Raw genomic sequence first — 14,003 nt, forward strand, 5'->3', positions numbered from 1 at the left:
CAGGATTTTTGCAGGTAACTCATGAAATAAGGGGAGCAATAATCTGGGAGGTTCAGCATCTTCTAGAAATGAAACACGGAACAAACAGCCATTAGGAAAAAAGTTTTAAAACCCCTGGAGTTTAACAGAGACATTTCTACTCACTTGCAGGATTTCAATGCACAGAGATCATCTACTCCTCGGGTAATTTCTTTATTTTTTACTGCCCCAGTAAATCACGGAGCATGGCAGCCTCTTTATGAAATTGTGTTTAAAAATTTGTGCACATAAAAAGGCCATTATACCCCTGACAAATGGCTCCATTTCCAGCCACTGCACTGTCTTAAACCCAGCACATATAATTCCACCAATAGTGATTATCAGCTAATTGATGATTGCAGTTCAAACCTCAACAGTGCAGCACGTCCTGGATGGAGGCCAGGGAGGAGAGGAGCTGGGTCAGCCCTGAGGAATCCCAAAAATACAGAAATGAGCCAGCAGGAGCCTGCAGTGACACTGGGGCACAGCAGAGCTGCTCATGCTGGCCTGTGATTGCTGACTGCTCTTGTTTCTCACACTGGATGCAAGAAAATCCTGATTTTTTTGTCCTTTAATTTTCCAGTGATGAAGCTGGAAATGCTCAGTGTGAGGCTTACACCAAGTCTGCCTCTGCTTGCTGACCTGAATGTTCCCTGTTCTGATGAAACAGCAGGTAATGTCACCTTTCTTCAAACACATCAATTCATAATAAATTATTTATATTTATAATTATTCATAATAGATAAAATTAGAACAGATAACATGTAATATATATTATTAATATATAACATATATACAATAGTCTATAATATATAATATTATATATAATACAATGGATAGCATATAATATGTAATATATGCTGCATTATAATATATTAAAACTATTTATAATATATATAAATAGTATAAATATACTATATACTATACAATACTATAAATTTCTGATAAGCTATAGTAGCTGCTGCACAGCCTCAGTTGTCAAAATTAAGTGCATTTATTAAAAATATGGATACTCTCCCCACACAGATGTCCTGCCCAGCACATGAAACAGGAAATCTGTGATTCCGTGGTGACATCCCAGCACTTACAAACCAAACAAGAATTATGTGGCACATCACACATTAGCCCTCTGCACCCTCCAAAAGCTCAAAATCCTCTTTCCCCAATTGGAAACTGCCAAATCTTTGCAATCTTGCTGAAATTTCCTCCAAAATCTGTGTTAAATATTTGCTGGGTGAGTTTTAATCATGTCAAGAACTGCCCCGTGGTCTCTACTGCAGCATCTGATAGAACTCGTGGAGACCTTTTCCTCCTTCTCTTCACTCACTTTTTATTTATTCCCATTTTTTTGCCTTGGGCTGGGTCTGGAGAGCTGAAATGCCTGAGGGACAAACCCCCCCAGTGGGGTGGGAATGTTTCCCTGGGTATGGGACAACAGCTACAGCCACCACCCCCCCCGAGCCCTGCAGCTCTGGCCTCTCACAGCCTCACTGTGAACTCCAACCACTGGAAAATCGGGATTTGTACCTGGCAAAATCGGGATTTGTACCTGGAGAAATCGGGATTTGTACCTGGAGAAATCACAAGGCTCCTGCTGCAATGACACCCTGCCTCTCTCCATAAGTATTCACAGGGCATGAAGTGAGCCCTGCTGCCTCCTCTTTACAGGAGCAACATCAGAGCAGTTGAGACATTTCCATCCTGAACCCAAGATCATTTCCATGCAGAAAATCCTCATTTTCCCTGCTGTTCCTGGGTGATTTAACATCTGTGCAGGTGGCAGGGATGGAGGAGGAAATACAGGACTAAACCAGAGCCTGGGTTGCTGCTTGGACAACACTCAGTGTCACAGCACATCAGATGCTTCATGTGTTGGCATTTCTGAGGCTTCCGTATCTTTCTTCCAATTTCAAGGCTTAAAAACGTTCTTTGGGATGAAAGCCCCAGGAGCTCGGGAGGAGTTTAATTTGTCTGAGGATTTGATCTGCATTTCCTGACAACACCTGTGAAACGTTTCAGTTTAATTGGCCCATACAGCTGCTACTGGTGGCAATTTCATTCCAGGACTATTTTGGTCCTTTCCCACTGTTTCAATCCTGCTATGGAAAAACCCCACATTTTACAGAGAAATAGGGAAGTTCTGCAGGAGCAGCAGCTCTCAACACCTGGATGCTCCCAGCAGGATTTGGAGTGGGACAGGGCAGCCACAGCTGTGCCACCCTCACAGGGAACAATTCCTTCCCAATCTCTCCCTGCCCCAGCAGTTTAAAGTCATTTCCCCCTTGTTCTATCACTGCACACCCTTCTACCAAGTCCCTCTCCAGCTCTTCCAGTAGGGTTTGCCAAAAAAAAAAAAAAATCCCATTATTGGAATATTTAAAAATATTATTTCAGCACTGCAATTGTTAGCATGAGGCAGATTTAAACACTGCCCTTTGTCACCCATGCCATGACTCCCCGTGGACTCAGGGATTTGCTGCTGCTGTGATTATAGGAACACAGAATTCCCTCAAAGGGAGGGCAGATAGGGAGCAGAGCTGGAAAAGCAGCACCTCCACCCCTCCCAGTCCAGCTGTGACAATTCCTCATCACCAGCAGCATCTCTCACTCCATCCATCCCAGGGATTCTACCATCCTGATGGGCAGGAGGAGGTGCAGCAAGGAGCCTGCATTTCCCAAGCAAGGAATTTTTGTCAAATCCCATGAGGTGACAGTGGATCTTCCTCCAGGAGAAGTTGCTAACATTGCATTTCTATTCCTGGAACAAATGTCCCAACTGTTAGCCTTTAAACAGAGACATTTTAATTAATTTTAATCGGAAATTAACATGCAAATGTATTTTTCTTATCTGCTCCAAAATGACGATGATACAGATCAATCGTCTGTATAAATTTAGAAATCCTCTTTTGCTTTCTTCTCCCCTTTTTTGTATTATTCCACAGAGCACTAAAAATAGCTCTAATTCTGCTGGGAAACAGAGGCTGAGCTAACAGTTACCGAAACAACAAAGTGCCTTTGTTCACTTTTGGGCTGCATAAAATGAGAAAAACTGATATATCCAGACTCTAAAATCTATTTTGTTTCCTGTCTTTGGCCAAATCCCAGTGGGTTTTTCTTTTGTAATTATTGCCTGACTCTGAGAGTCGCTCCAGCAGTGGCAAGAACAACTTCAGCTATCCATGAGTTTGAACCACAAACTCCAGCATCGCTGTGAGAGAGAAAAAAAAAAAAATAAAAAAAAAAAATAAAAATCACGAGGGGGAAAAACCCTGCACTCCAATACAAACATCTCAGGCCACTTTTGAATTTCTGGGTGACATCCAGCCACGACAAAGCCCCCAAGGCCAGCAAGGGAGGGTCCTACCGTCATTCCTGAGGACGAGGGGCGTGGGTGGCCCCAGGACCTTGCTGTTGGTCACGGTGTTGGTCACCACGCAGGTGTAGTTGCCCACGTCCGAGCTCTCCACCTTGGCAATGTAGAGATTCCCAGTTTCCTGCGACACGAAGCGCCGGCTGTCCTGGTGCACGAAGCTGGGGTACTCGTTGAAGATCCAGGCGTAGGAGAGCTCTGCAAGCACAGGGCAGCTGCTGTGAGCAGGGAAAAGTGCAGAGAGCACAGCCCAGGGAACCAGCCCACGCTGCTGCTGCCCTTCGGTTTTGGCCTTTTCCTCTTCTCTAAATTCTCTGATGCCATTTTGGTTTTAACCTGTTGTTCTTTCCTATATTATCTGATGCCATTTTGGTTTTTCCCTTTTTATCTTCTATGTATTCTCTGATGCCATTTTTGTTTTTACTTGCTTTCTTTTCTATATTCTCTCATGCCATTTTGGTTTTTACCTTTTTTCTTTCATATATCCTCTGATGCCATTTTGTTTTTTTCCTTTTGAACTTCTACGTATTCTCTGATGCCATTTTGGTTTTAACCTTTTTATCTTCTCTATATTATCTGCTACCATTTTGGTTTTTACCTTTTTTTCCTTTCCTATATTCTCTCATTCCATTTCATTTTTACCTTTTTATCTTCTCTGTATTCTCTGCAACCATTTTGGTTTTTACCTTTTTTTTCCTTTCCTATATTCTCTCATTCCATTTTATTTTTACCTTCTTATCTTCTTTGTATTCTCTGACTCCATTTTGGTTTTTACCTTTTTATCTTCTGTATATTCTCTGATGCTGATTTGGTTTTTACCTTTCTGTCTTTCATATATTCTCTGATGCCATTTTGCATTTAACCTTTTTATCTTCTCTATATTCTCCGATGCTGATTTGTTTTTTACCTTTCTTTCTTTCCTATATTCTCTGATGCCATTTTGTTTTTTACGTTTTTACCTTCTCTATATTCTCTAATGCCATTTTGGTTTTAATATTTTTTTTCTTTCCTATATTCTCTGATTCCATTTTGCTTTTTACCTCTTTACCTTCTCTATATTCTCTGATGCCATTTTGGTTTTTACTTGTTTTTCTTTTCTATATTCTCTGTATTCATTACCCATCTATTTGTAGCTTTTTATTGAAGCTTAGCCTCAATGTTTCCTAGGCAGAAAGACAAAACAAAATTCCAGGACACCTGTGATGTCTTGGTTCTCCTTAGAAGCTGAAAGTTTCAAGGCTGAAAATGGCTTTTCAAGATACATTTTTGTAAACAGGGCCTTGATCTCATCTGAGGAGGGAGAATTTTGAAGTTACTAGAACTGGGGGGATTAATTCACTGAGCAATCCCTAATTGGGGTGTTCTTGTCAGATATGCTAATTTGCAGAATCTATGAATATTGTACATAAATCATGAGCAGGGTGCATCCTCAGCCTTTTCCACCTGATGAATTTGTGCACTCAAGGATCCTTCCACAGAGGGGCCCCTTTTATCACCCTAACAGTGTCTGCCTCATATTTTTAGGACCAGAGAAAAAGACACCACTACAAATGCAAATTTCCACCTGTGACGCTTCCGAGCCCGCACACGGACCTGATATTCCTGCTACTCCTTCAACTTCATCCAGAACAAAATGCATTTTACAGGAATCTCACCTTTTTGCCATGAACATTCCAGCCTGCCCATGGCTTTGCTTTCGTCCTCCCTAATTAATTTTTTCCCCCTTTAAAGCCAGTGGTGAGGAGGATCTGCCGAGTCGTGTTATCACCCACTGGATGCTTTATTCCTTGGGAATTTCTGACTCAGCACAAAACCAAACACTAAATTAAGCAGCTGTAATCTTCTCTGTGACTAATTAGACAGGGCTCTGTGTTTTATAAGGCTCCTTTGGAAGTTATTTGAGCCATAAAGAAGAAGTGAGAGCTGTTGCAGAGGCTGTGAGTGAGGTTAATGCAGCCTAACCCTGTGATATCTGCCTGAGCCAAATGCCCAAACACACTCAAAGAGCCTGAAGTGGATACAAGACTGCTGCAGTTTTCTAAGGGAACACTAATTATACTAAAAATCATATTCTTATTTTAATACTCTAATGAGTCGTGGCTGTAATTGACCTCAACTACCATTAGGTACTTTGGAAAATATATTCTGCCCTCACATCCCACTGTTCCCGGCCAGAAGAGGCTGAAGGCAGACTTTTGGCCTTTATTTATTTGTAACAACAGGACTTGAAAGTGCCTGCTTAGACTTTTAGGAAGAGATGAGAATTCTGTTTATGAGGGAATATCTAATCATCATATTTACACATGTGCATCTCATAAGAGGGAACCTCATGCTGATGTCAAGAGGATACTCAGAGCAAACAAGGTACCACTTCCCAACCAGCTCATTATTTTCTGCAAGTAGTTAAGGTTTGTTTCTTTTTTTTTTTTTTTTTTTAATTTGCTCTCAGTGAACAATTATCTTCCTCCTCCAGGAGCAGCCAGCACCAGACAAATAAACATTCCTGCCCTGGGATGCACAGAGGTGTTGAAATTGGAGTGACTCTTCACACACAAGGTTTGCCCCAGAGCCCCCCTGAGCTCTGCAATTCTGCACTGACTGTGGAAATGGTGAACTGGCCACAGAAAAACAGTGGGGAGGGAATTTCAGGATCAGTCCCTGTCCCTTCCATCCTCCCCCAGGAGGTCTCCTGGGTATAATTACATCCCAGAAACCTCTCCTGCTTTTTTCTGTGAGCCAGTATCACTTTAATTGCTAAAACCCCTCTAATTTCCAGGTTAAATATTTTCATTGTAGTCTGTGGTTCTGTGCTTGTGGGCTAATGATCCCTTTGGCTTGAGGAGTTCTCATCTCTCTGCTGGTGAGAGCCATCGAGAGCCCTTGTGCTGGCATCTTCATGACTTTCCAACCCTATAATCATTGTAGGAGCTTTTCCTGGGCTCTGCCTCAGTGAAAAAGTCTGGGATAATTCTGTCATTGGAGCTGAGGGCCAGGCTGGAAGCCCTGGGTAAGCACAGGAGGCTGTGCAGCAGGAGGAGGAGGAGGTCAGATCAAAGACAGAAACAAATGGATGACCTGGGATCCCTCCAAAAGGTGGAAGGAACTGAAGGAGACCCATTCCTAGAGGGCAAAACATCAAAACCTCCCCCAAAGCCACCTTCAAACTCTGTTAATTTGGCCATATAAAACTGAGGAACACAGTGAAGAGCTGAAGGTGCAGCTCTGCCTTCCTATCAGTGCCAGAGAGATGCAGCTGCCCAAATGACACAGAACTGGGTATTAGGAGCAGTCCATTATTGCTGTATAACATTTAAAGATCTTTAAAATATATTGCTCCATAATATTTAAGGGTTGGAAGCCATGGGTAAGCAGGGCACAGGAGGCTGTGCAGGAGGAGGAGATCAGAACAAAGACAGAAACAAATGGATGAGCTGGGATCCCTCCAAAATGAGGAACCCAGCATAGGGGGGGTGAAAGAAGACCCATTCCTAGAGGGCAAAACATCAGAACCTCCCCCAAAGACACCTTCATTTGGCCACGTAAAACTGAGGAACACAGTAAAGAGCTGAAGGTGCAGCTCTGCCTTCCTACCAATGCCAGAGAGCTGCCCAAATGGAATTGGATATTAGGAGCAGCTTATTATTGCTCTGTAACATTTAAAACTGGCTAATTCCCTCTCTCAAACACCATGGGACTAATGGAACATCGAGTCCAGGGAGCAGCATGGACTGGAGCATCTCTAAGTGCAGCTGCTTGTGCAGCAACATGTAAATAAATACTCCCTCCGACTGCCTTTGATTTCCTGAGAGATCCTGGTGCAATATTTATGGCTTCTCCAGCTTGACAGGTTCCTCTTGATAAGGTCTCCGTCTCTAATTGCTCTGGAAGTGACAGGCAGCTCACATCCCACAGGCAATTTGTAACTCCTGTGCAAACAGACACTTCAAACACAGCCCGAGGTGGCTCCTGGTGATGGAGACGTTTCCCAAAGTCACCAGCCTTGGAGCACAAGGAATCAGCAGCAACAGGCAATCCGTGGTTTTCTCATCACACATTAGGCTCTAATTCCTGGAGGAATTTATTACAAACTTCTCCTGTCTAATCTGGAGCCCTTTTCATGAGATTTTTGTCTATTTTCCCACGCTTTTCATCTCCCCTTTAAAGCAGATTCAAGCAGGTCTCTCAAACATAGAATATTACTCAATTTCTGAGCTGTTTGCTGTTCTTAAAGGAAAGGAGAAACTCCACGAGCTGCAATCCCAGAGCACCTGCCTGGTCATCCCCTGCACAAACCCAGGACATGTTGTGACCTTCTATTTCTTCATTTCCATTATCTACTCTATAGTGAAAGCTGCACGAAAAGTCTGAGTAAATATTAACTCAGGCCTGTGATTTGCCAAAATGTTTTTTTTTCTTGCCCATCCTGAGAGATGTACATATTTTGCCTCTGCCTTTAAGTAGAAGAAACTCTTCTTGATTTTTTTTTTTTGTTTAAAGTCTCTTCCATAAAGTCAGGGCTGCCACTTATAAAGGTCTCTGTGGCTATTATGGGAAAAGCTATTAAAATATCAAGATTATGGCAGCAGTAAAGGTGAGTAGAAGAATGAAATTTTGGGATCAGTATTAGCCAAAGAACGGGGGTCATTTATCATTTTTAATAAGAACAGTGTGGGTGCAATACACTATTATTTTTATAGGCTTTACTGAAAGTTACAGAGATTAATCCAATCTTTAATGATTGCTATAATTCCTGCATTATCACCTACTCTGTCACTCTCACGATGGGAACTGATTTTCAGTGTAAAACAGAAGGTTTTCTGTAAACCATGATGTACAAAAATTATGTTTGATTACACATGGCAAGAGAAAAAAAACATGAAATTAAGGAAACAATGACAAATATGAAATTAAGGAAATTTTTAAATCCTCCCTTTAAACTGTCCCAAGCCACCCAAACTATGGCTGAAGCATTAATTAATTTTGAGAGATTCTGAAAGGAGAGGTGATGCTCATCCCCTGCTATAAACAATTTCAATCCAGATGGAGTGAACACAGCTCTCAGTGTGTGGCTGGCACTTCCCCTGATCATGCACTTCTCTAAAATTATGGCTGCTTTAAAAATTTTGTTCAAAATTCAATTTTTTTTTTTTTTTTTTTTTGCATAATGCGCTTCTGTATAATCACGTCTGTTTTAATTTTTTTTTTTTTTCCAAAATTCATTTATTTTTTGCATGATGGGAAGTGCTGAAGTTTTCCTGTCTATTTTCCTCCCTGTCATTCCCAACAGCAGCAGTGAAGTTTTTCCTGGAGAGAAGCTGTTCCCTCAGCTATTGCAGCGCAGGTGATGGAGAGGAGGAGCTGCACTGAGCACTTTGCTTTTAGCTGATTTAGCACAGACAAATTTCTTGGCTCTGGGTGTGTTCCTGTGCCAAACATTCCCCCCTGCTTTTTTTTTTTTTTTTTTTTTTTTTAGTGTATCCAAATGCTATAATAACATTTTGTTGCACAACCCCCAGCCGCACCCATTGCTGTTGTATAAAATTCATAGAAAACTGATTTTTGGGGGATAATTTGCAGACCTCTTTGTGGTTTTTTTTTGCTCCGATTGCTTCCGTTCCTTGGTGTTCAAACTGCTCATAAGTGAAGGTTACAGCAAATCTGGGCAAGGCTAAAGCTGAACTGATTCTCTGATGAGTGTCCTGTGAGTCTGAGCTGTATTCTCAACTTGCTTATTCAAATCTGCCAGCTGCTTGGAGGGGATATTCATAGTTCAAATTTCATAATTCCAGATGTCACTGGGATTTGATTGAGCAATCAACACCCATAGCCCCGTGAATCACAAAATGGGAGCAGCAAAGAAGGCTCCAAGTGCCACAAGACCCTGGCAAAGTGCCCCGGGGAAAGGGAAAACAGAAATTATCCAGGAAACACAAATCCCTGGCACAACACTCCATGGGCATGGCCCTACCCGACCCTCCCAGGCTCCTCTCCACACACACCAGCCCTCTGCAATTCCTGGAATTTTGGCCATCTTTCCCTTTCACAGTTTTATTTTAACGTTAAAACGACATTAATTATGCACTGTCCTTTTTTTTTTTTTTTTTGGTGGGCCTACAGACTGTTGCATTGCCCTGCCAGCACCACCGGATCAATTTTTTATCTTCCAGTCTTAAATAATTGCAAAACAATTTAAGGAAATCAGTCTGGACAAAAGAATCACCTGATAATTCTCCCTTTGAGTCTGTCTGATCTCTGCTGCCCAACTACATCACACCACAGCTCTGTGCCTCACATGCAGGTTTTAATATAGAGAGTGATAAATAATGGACAAGATTAATCTAAGGTTAATAAAACACGTTAGGCTGAACCCTCAGCTAACCCAGATCTGAGGACACAGTTACTCAGCAGCCAGGCAACAGAGCAATGTGCTGCCAGAAGTTTATAAGAACGAGAAAAACACACAAATTACCCAATTTCTGTGTTAGATTCATTCCCACAGCAATTCTCAGTGCTGTGCTCGCCTCCCAGCCCCTCGACCCCCAGGTCCGGGTAATTAAAAGGGCAGGAAGTCTTCATTAGCTGAAGCCTGATCAATAACCCCTGATCTCGTGCACCTGCAGCTCTTGGCTCCCCAGAGCAGTGAAATATTTGCTGGCTGCACACAGCTGGCCTGGCTGATCTCTGCCAGGCAGCTCCAGCCCCACGGACGGCTGGGAGCACCAACCGTGACTGCACTGTGCCACAGGGCAGCCTGAACCCAAAAGGACAAAAATGAGCACAAATCTTCATCTGGGCGAGAGGAAATGTTGTGGGATGAGGTCTCCTGCAACTGGGGCATTTACTCCAGCTAAAAGACTTCAACAAAAACTATTTCAACAGCATCTGCTGGGCACAGACACCTTCCCATCTAGCACAGCTTGGCTGGTTTGGGGGAAAACTTGATTTTTTTTTTTTATTTTTGTCCGAAAAGCTTTTAAAACTTGTCTTACAGGCATTTACAGCTCAGGAAAGGAAACCCACCCAGCACCCAGGCTGTGTTTATCACTCTGATAGCTCCTGAAGCAGGTTTGGTGCTCCCAGGGCTGGATTTGATGCCACTTTCAAGCCCTTCTGGTTTAAACTGAAGGTTTTGGAGTCAGGCTGACCCCAGCAGTGATCAGCTGGGTATAACTCTATCTTTTTAACTTCATTTCAATGAGGAAATTCTGGTATTAAAAAAGGGAATAATGGCTTGATATGGTCCAGAGAGTGGCATCAACATCTTTGCAAAGGAACACTCACCTTCACCTGACAGCCAGAGATAACATGGAAACAGGAGACATCAGCCAGAGGAGAAGATCAAAAGGAGGCTGGGCTGAAGCTGCTAATTACTTATAAGCAATCATCAAAAGAGAATAAACACACGGGAAGCTGGGCATGTGCACAAGTGATGCCTACACTGAATTTAAATTCTGCTCTGGATTTGTGCTGTGAGAGATTCAGTCACTGCTGATATTCTCCAGGCTTGTGTTACATAAAGTGCTCCACACATCACCTGAAGGAATGACTCACAGATTTAATCCATCACTTTGTTTTCTGTTTAAAGTCAGAAAGAGTTAGCCTAAAAATCTTTTTCTGTGTGTGCACTTGCTTCAGAAAAGCTAAAGGTCCCTGGGCTTGTTTTAAAACATATTTCAATGTGACCCAGCTAATCCTTTAATACCAGCTTTCACTACCTTTGATCTGTAGTTGTAAGAGATTAGATCAAACCTCTAAAAGAAAAAAAAAAGTTGGTTGCAGAGGAATTTTCTTACTGCAATGAATTAAAATTATGATCAACTCCAAGGCTGAAATATCTGCCCAAACAGCCTGAGGGGAGTATGGCCTGTAGGGCACGTGCCAGTAGCACCCAGGAAAAGATCATTCTCCTAATTTATTTGATAGATAATCAGTGTTTAGATAAAGTGTTTTGATATCTACCAGCTGAAAACATCATCATGGTTGCACATTTATTATATTTAAACACCATCATGGTTGCACATATATTTAAACACACCATGGTTGCATTTTTAGGCACTTCACGTGCATGAGGTGAGAGAAAAAGCCCAAACCAGTACCCCCGCTGAGTTTTCAACAACAAAACATCAGCCCCATGGCAATGGGGGCTCCCACAGCCAGGACTGTTGACTTGAAGGAGGCAGAATGTGCACCAAGGGATGTGGAACCCCAAAACTGGATCCACCAGCGCCGTGCTTGTGTCACTAGGCACATTCTGCACCCCTGGCTGCTTCCGAGGGCTTGGGAAAGGCCAGCAGAGCTGGGTTTGGAGGGAAGGGGTTAGCAGAGCCTGGGAGCAGGACTCTGATCTCTAATTTAGCTCATGAAGACAGCACAAGGCGTTACAACTCCTGACAAATGCTATTGACTGGGTTCTGCCAGACGACACATTTCACTCATCTCCAGCCAAACCCTACCCCCTCTCAATCCCATTTCAATCTTCAGTTAGTGCTGACTGCAACCAAACAGGGAATAAACCACACCACTGGCTCGCTGATGATTTCTTTTTAAAGATGTCACGAGCTGTCACTGATAAATAAAAAATCCATTATCATCATGTTCCTTATTATTTTGCTGTTTCCAAGGTCTTTAGTGGAGGGCTGAGCCTCTTCCCTTGCAGTTACAGACCCCAGAGCTCCTCCTGTGTCCATGCCACCCTCCTGGGGCACAAAAAAGGAATGTTGGGGGGTGCTGGCTCTGCAGGTGACAAGGGACACGTGCCCAGCTGAAAATCTGGGTGTAAACTCCCATGGCCAATGTCTGCTCTTGACCGTTTTTTGCCCCAGTTTTTTGCACCTCAAAATTCATCCCAGCTGAAATGAGGCAGATCACATTCACCACCTCAGGTGCTCAAATGAGTGTAAATCTATGATGAGCTTGGCATTTGTGCTGTTAGAAATATTTGTAATTTCATAAATCTCTCAATTACGAGAGCTCTGCGTGCTCCCTGTGCTGTCAGAAATATCAAGCCAAAGCACTCCCAAATTAGAGGAGAATTTATCCTTATCCCTCATCCCCAAATATGCTGATAAACTTGTACACAAACTGAATCAGCAGTTTTAAAGAAAGGATTATGTCAGATTAATTTTAATCTAATCCATTTCTATCTCCTGAGAAGCTTTTTACTTCTTGCTTTTAATAATTTAAATGGTAACTGTGGCAGAGCATAAAAAATAAATGATGGGAGATGCACTTTAAATGGAAGTTCCCATTCTCAATCACTTTTTATTTAAATGAGAGTTTCATATGCTTGGTTTTAAGTTTAATGAGCCCCATTTTTGCTGAACTGTAATAATCTCCATCACATGGAGCCAGACACAGATGAATTACAGAAACCCAGTATGTGACTCACCTACTCCCTGTGATGGAAAAAGACACCTGGAGGGAAATTTGGGCTGAATTTTGAGGGAAATTTTTTTGGCAGAAATGCTGCCAGGCTGCTCAGATCCAGCATCCAGGAGCAGGAGACAAACTGCAGGAGTTGGAAGCTTTGGGAAGTTGTTTTCTGGATCTTGGCCTGAGATCAATCACTCCAAGGCTGTTTGAGCTCAGCTGTTCATGCTCTGGAAAACACTTTGAGGATGTTGGCACTTTGGACATGGGAATTTTCCTGCTGTTTGGGGTCACTATTGAGAGGAAAAACTGGCGACAGATTCAGGTGTTTCTGATGCTGCATCCTTTGCTCTCCTCATGGTCTCCTCCATCTCCCACACATCTCCAGCACTCATCCTGCCTCCACCTCCTGGGAATTCCTGGGAAATCCTGCCGTGATTCCACGTGTTCCCATTCCAGTAAAGTCAGCTCATGGCAACACCACCTTGCTGGGGTATTTTCCTCTCTGTTTGGGAACTGAGCCTCCCCTCTGTCCTTCCCTGCATCGTCCAAGCACAATTATCCACGGAAAAGAAGATTTAACACCTGCCCCACACCCCACACCTCCTGATGCTCCAGGTCTGCCAACACCGGCCCAACACCACACAGTCAAATCCATCACTGGCTGTCCTGAATGGAAAACTATTTCCCTGCCTCTTTTCCCTTTGCTTTTCCCAGCCCCAAGGCAGAGTTTACCTGCTCACATTTTCCCTCCAGCCTTTGGAGTGATCCATGGCAGGCTGCTCAGTGACCCTGCAGCATTCTGACAAATAGCTGAACCAACTTCCAACCACCTTAGCAGATTTTTTGCTTGGTTTCCTGGAGAAATGGAACTTTTGCAGCCATGGTGCCCACCCATGTGTGCGAGGCTCCTCTCTTAATTAGCTTCTCACTAATTGGAACCAAATCTGACCAAGCAGCAAAGGCTTCCAAAGACATTAAGGCAGGAGAGTAAGAGGAGAAACTATGAATCCCTTAATAAGGAGTAACAGGGGTAGCTCAGCCCTTTGACAACCTGCCTGGCAAGGGCAAACTGGGAATAGAGGTTCTGTAAAATTCACATTTCTCAAATGCTCTGGGCATCCCATACTGAAAGAAACAGGGAAAAAAAAGGCTGAATATTAAGGTTACTGCAGTGGAGTGAGGACATTAAATGCTTCAGGATTCCTGCTATGCTCCATTTGCTGATCACGTATAAAAATGCCTG

The 14,003-nt window shown here is 43.0% G+C and overlaps 1 protein-coding gene across 1 annotated transcript in view; it reads right to left on the bottom strand.

Annotated features, from left to right (window-relative positions):
• Positions 1-14,003, bottom strand: part of LOC134048938 (contactin-4) — a 97,424-nt gene that overhangs the window by 62,129 nt on the left and 21,292 nt on the right. The window contains exon 3 of the mRNA XM_062501038.1: positions 3,383-3,586. Coding sequence (XP_062357022.1) covers positions 3,383-3,586 — 204 coding nt within the window. The remainder of the gene's footprint in view (positions 1-3,382; positions 3,587-14,003) is intronic.

This window comes from Cinclus cinclus, chromosome 12 (genome assembly GCF_963662255.1).
Source record: "Cinclus cinclus chromosome 12, bCinCin1.1, whole genome shotgun sequence".
NCBI classification, from domain to species: Eukaryota; Metazoa; Chordata; class Aves; order Passeriformes; family Cinclidae; genus Cinclus; species Cinclus cinclus.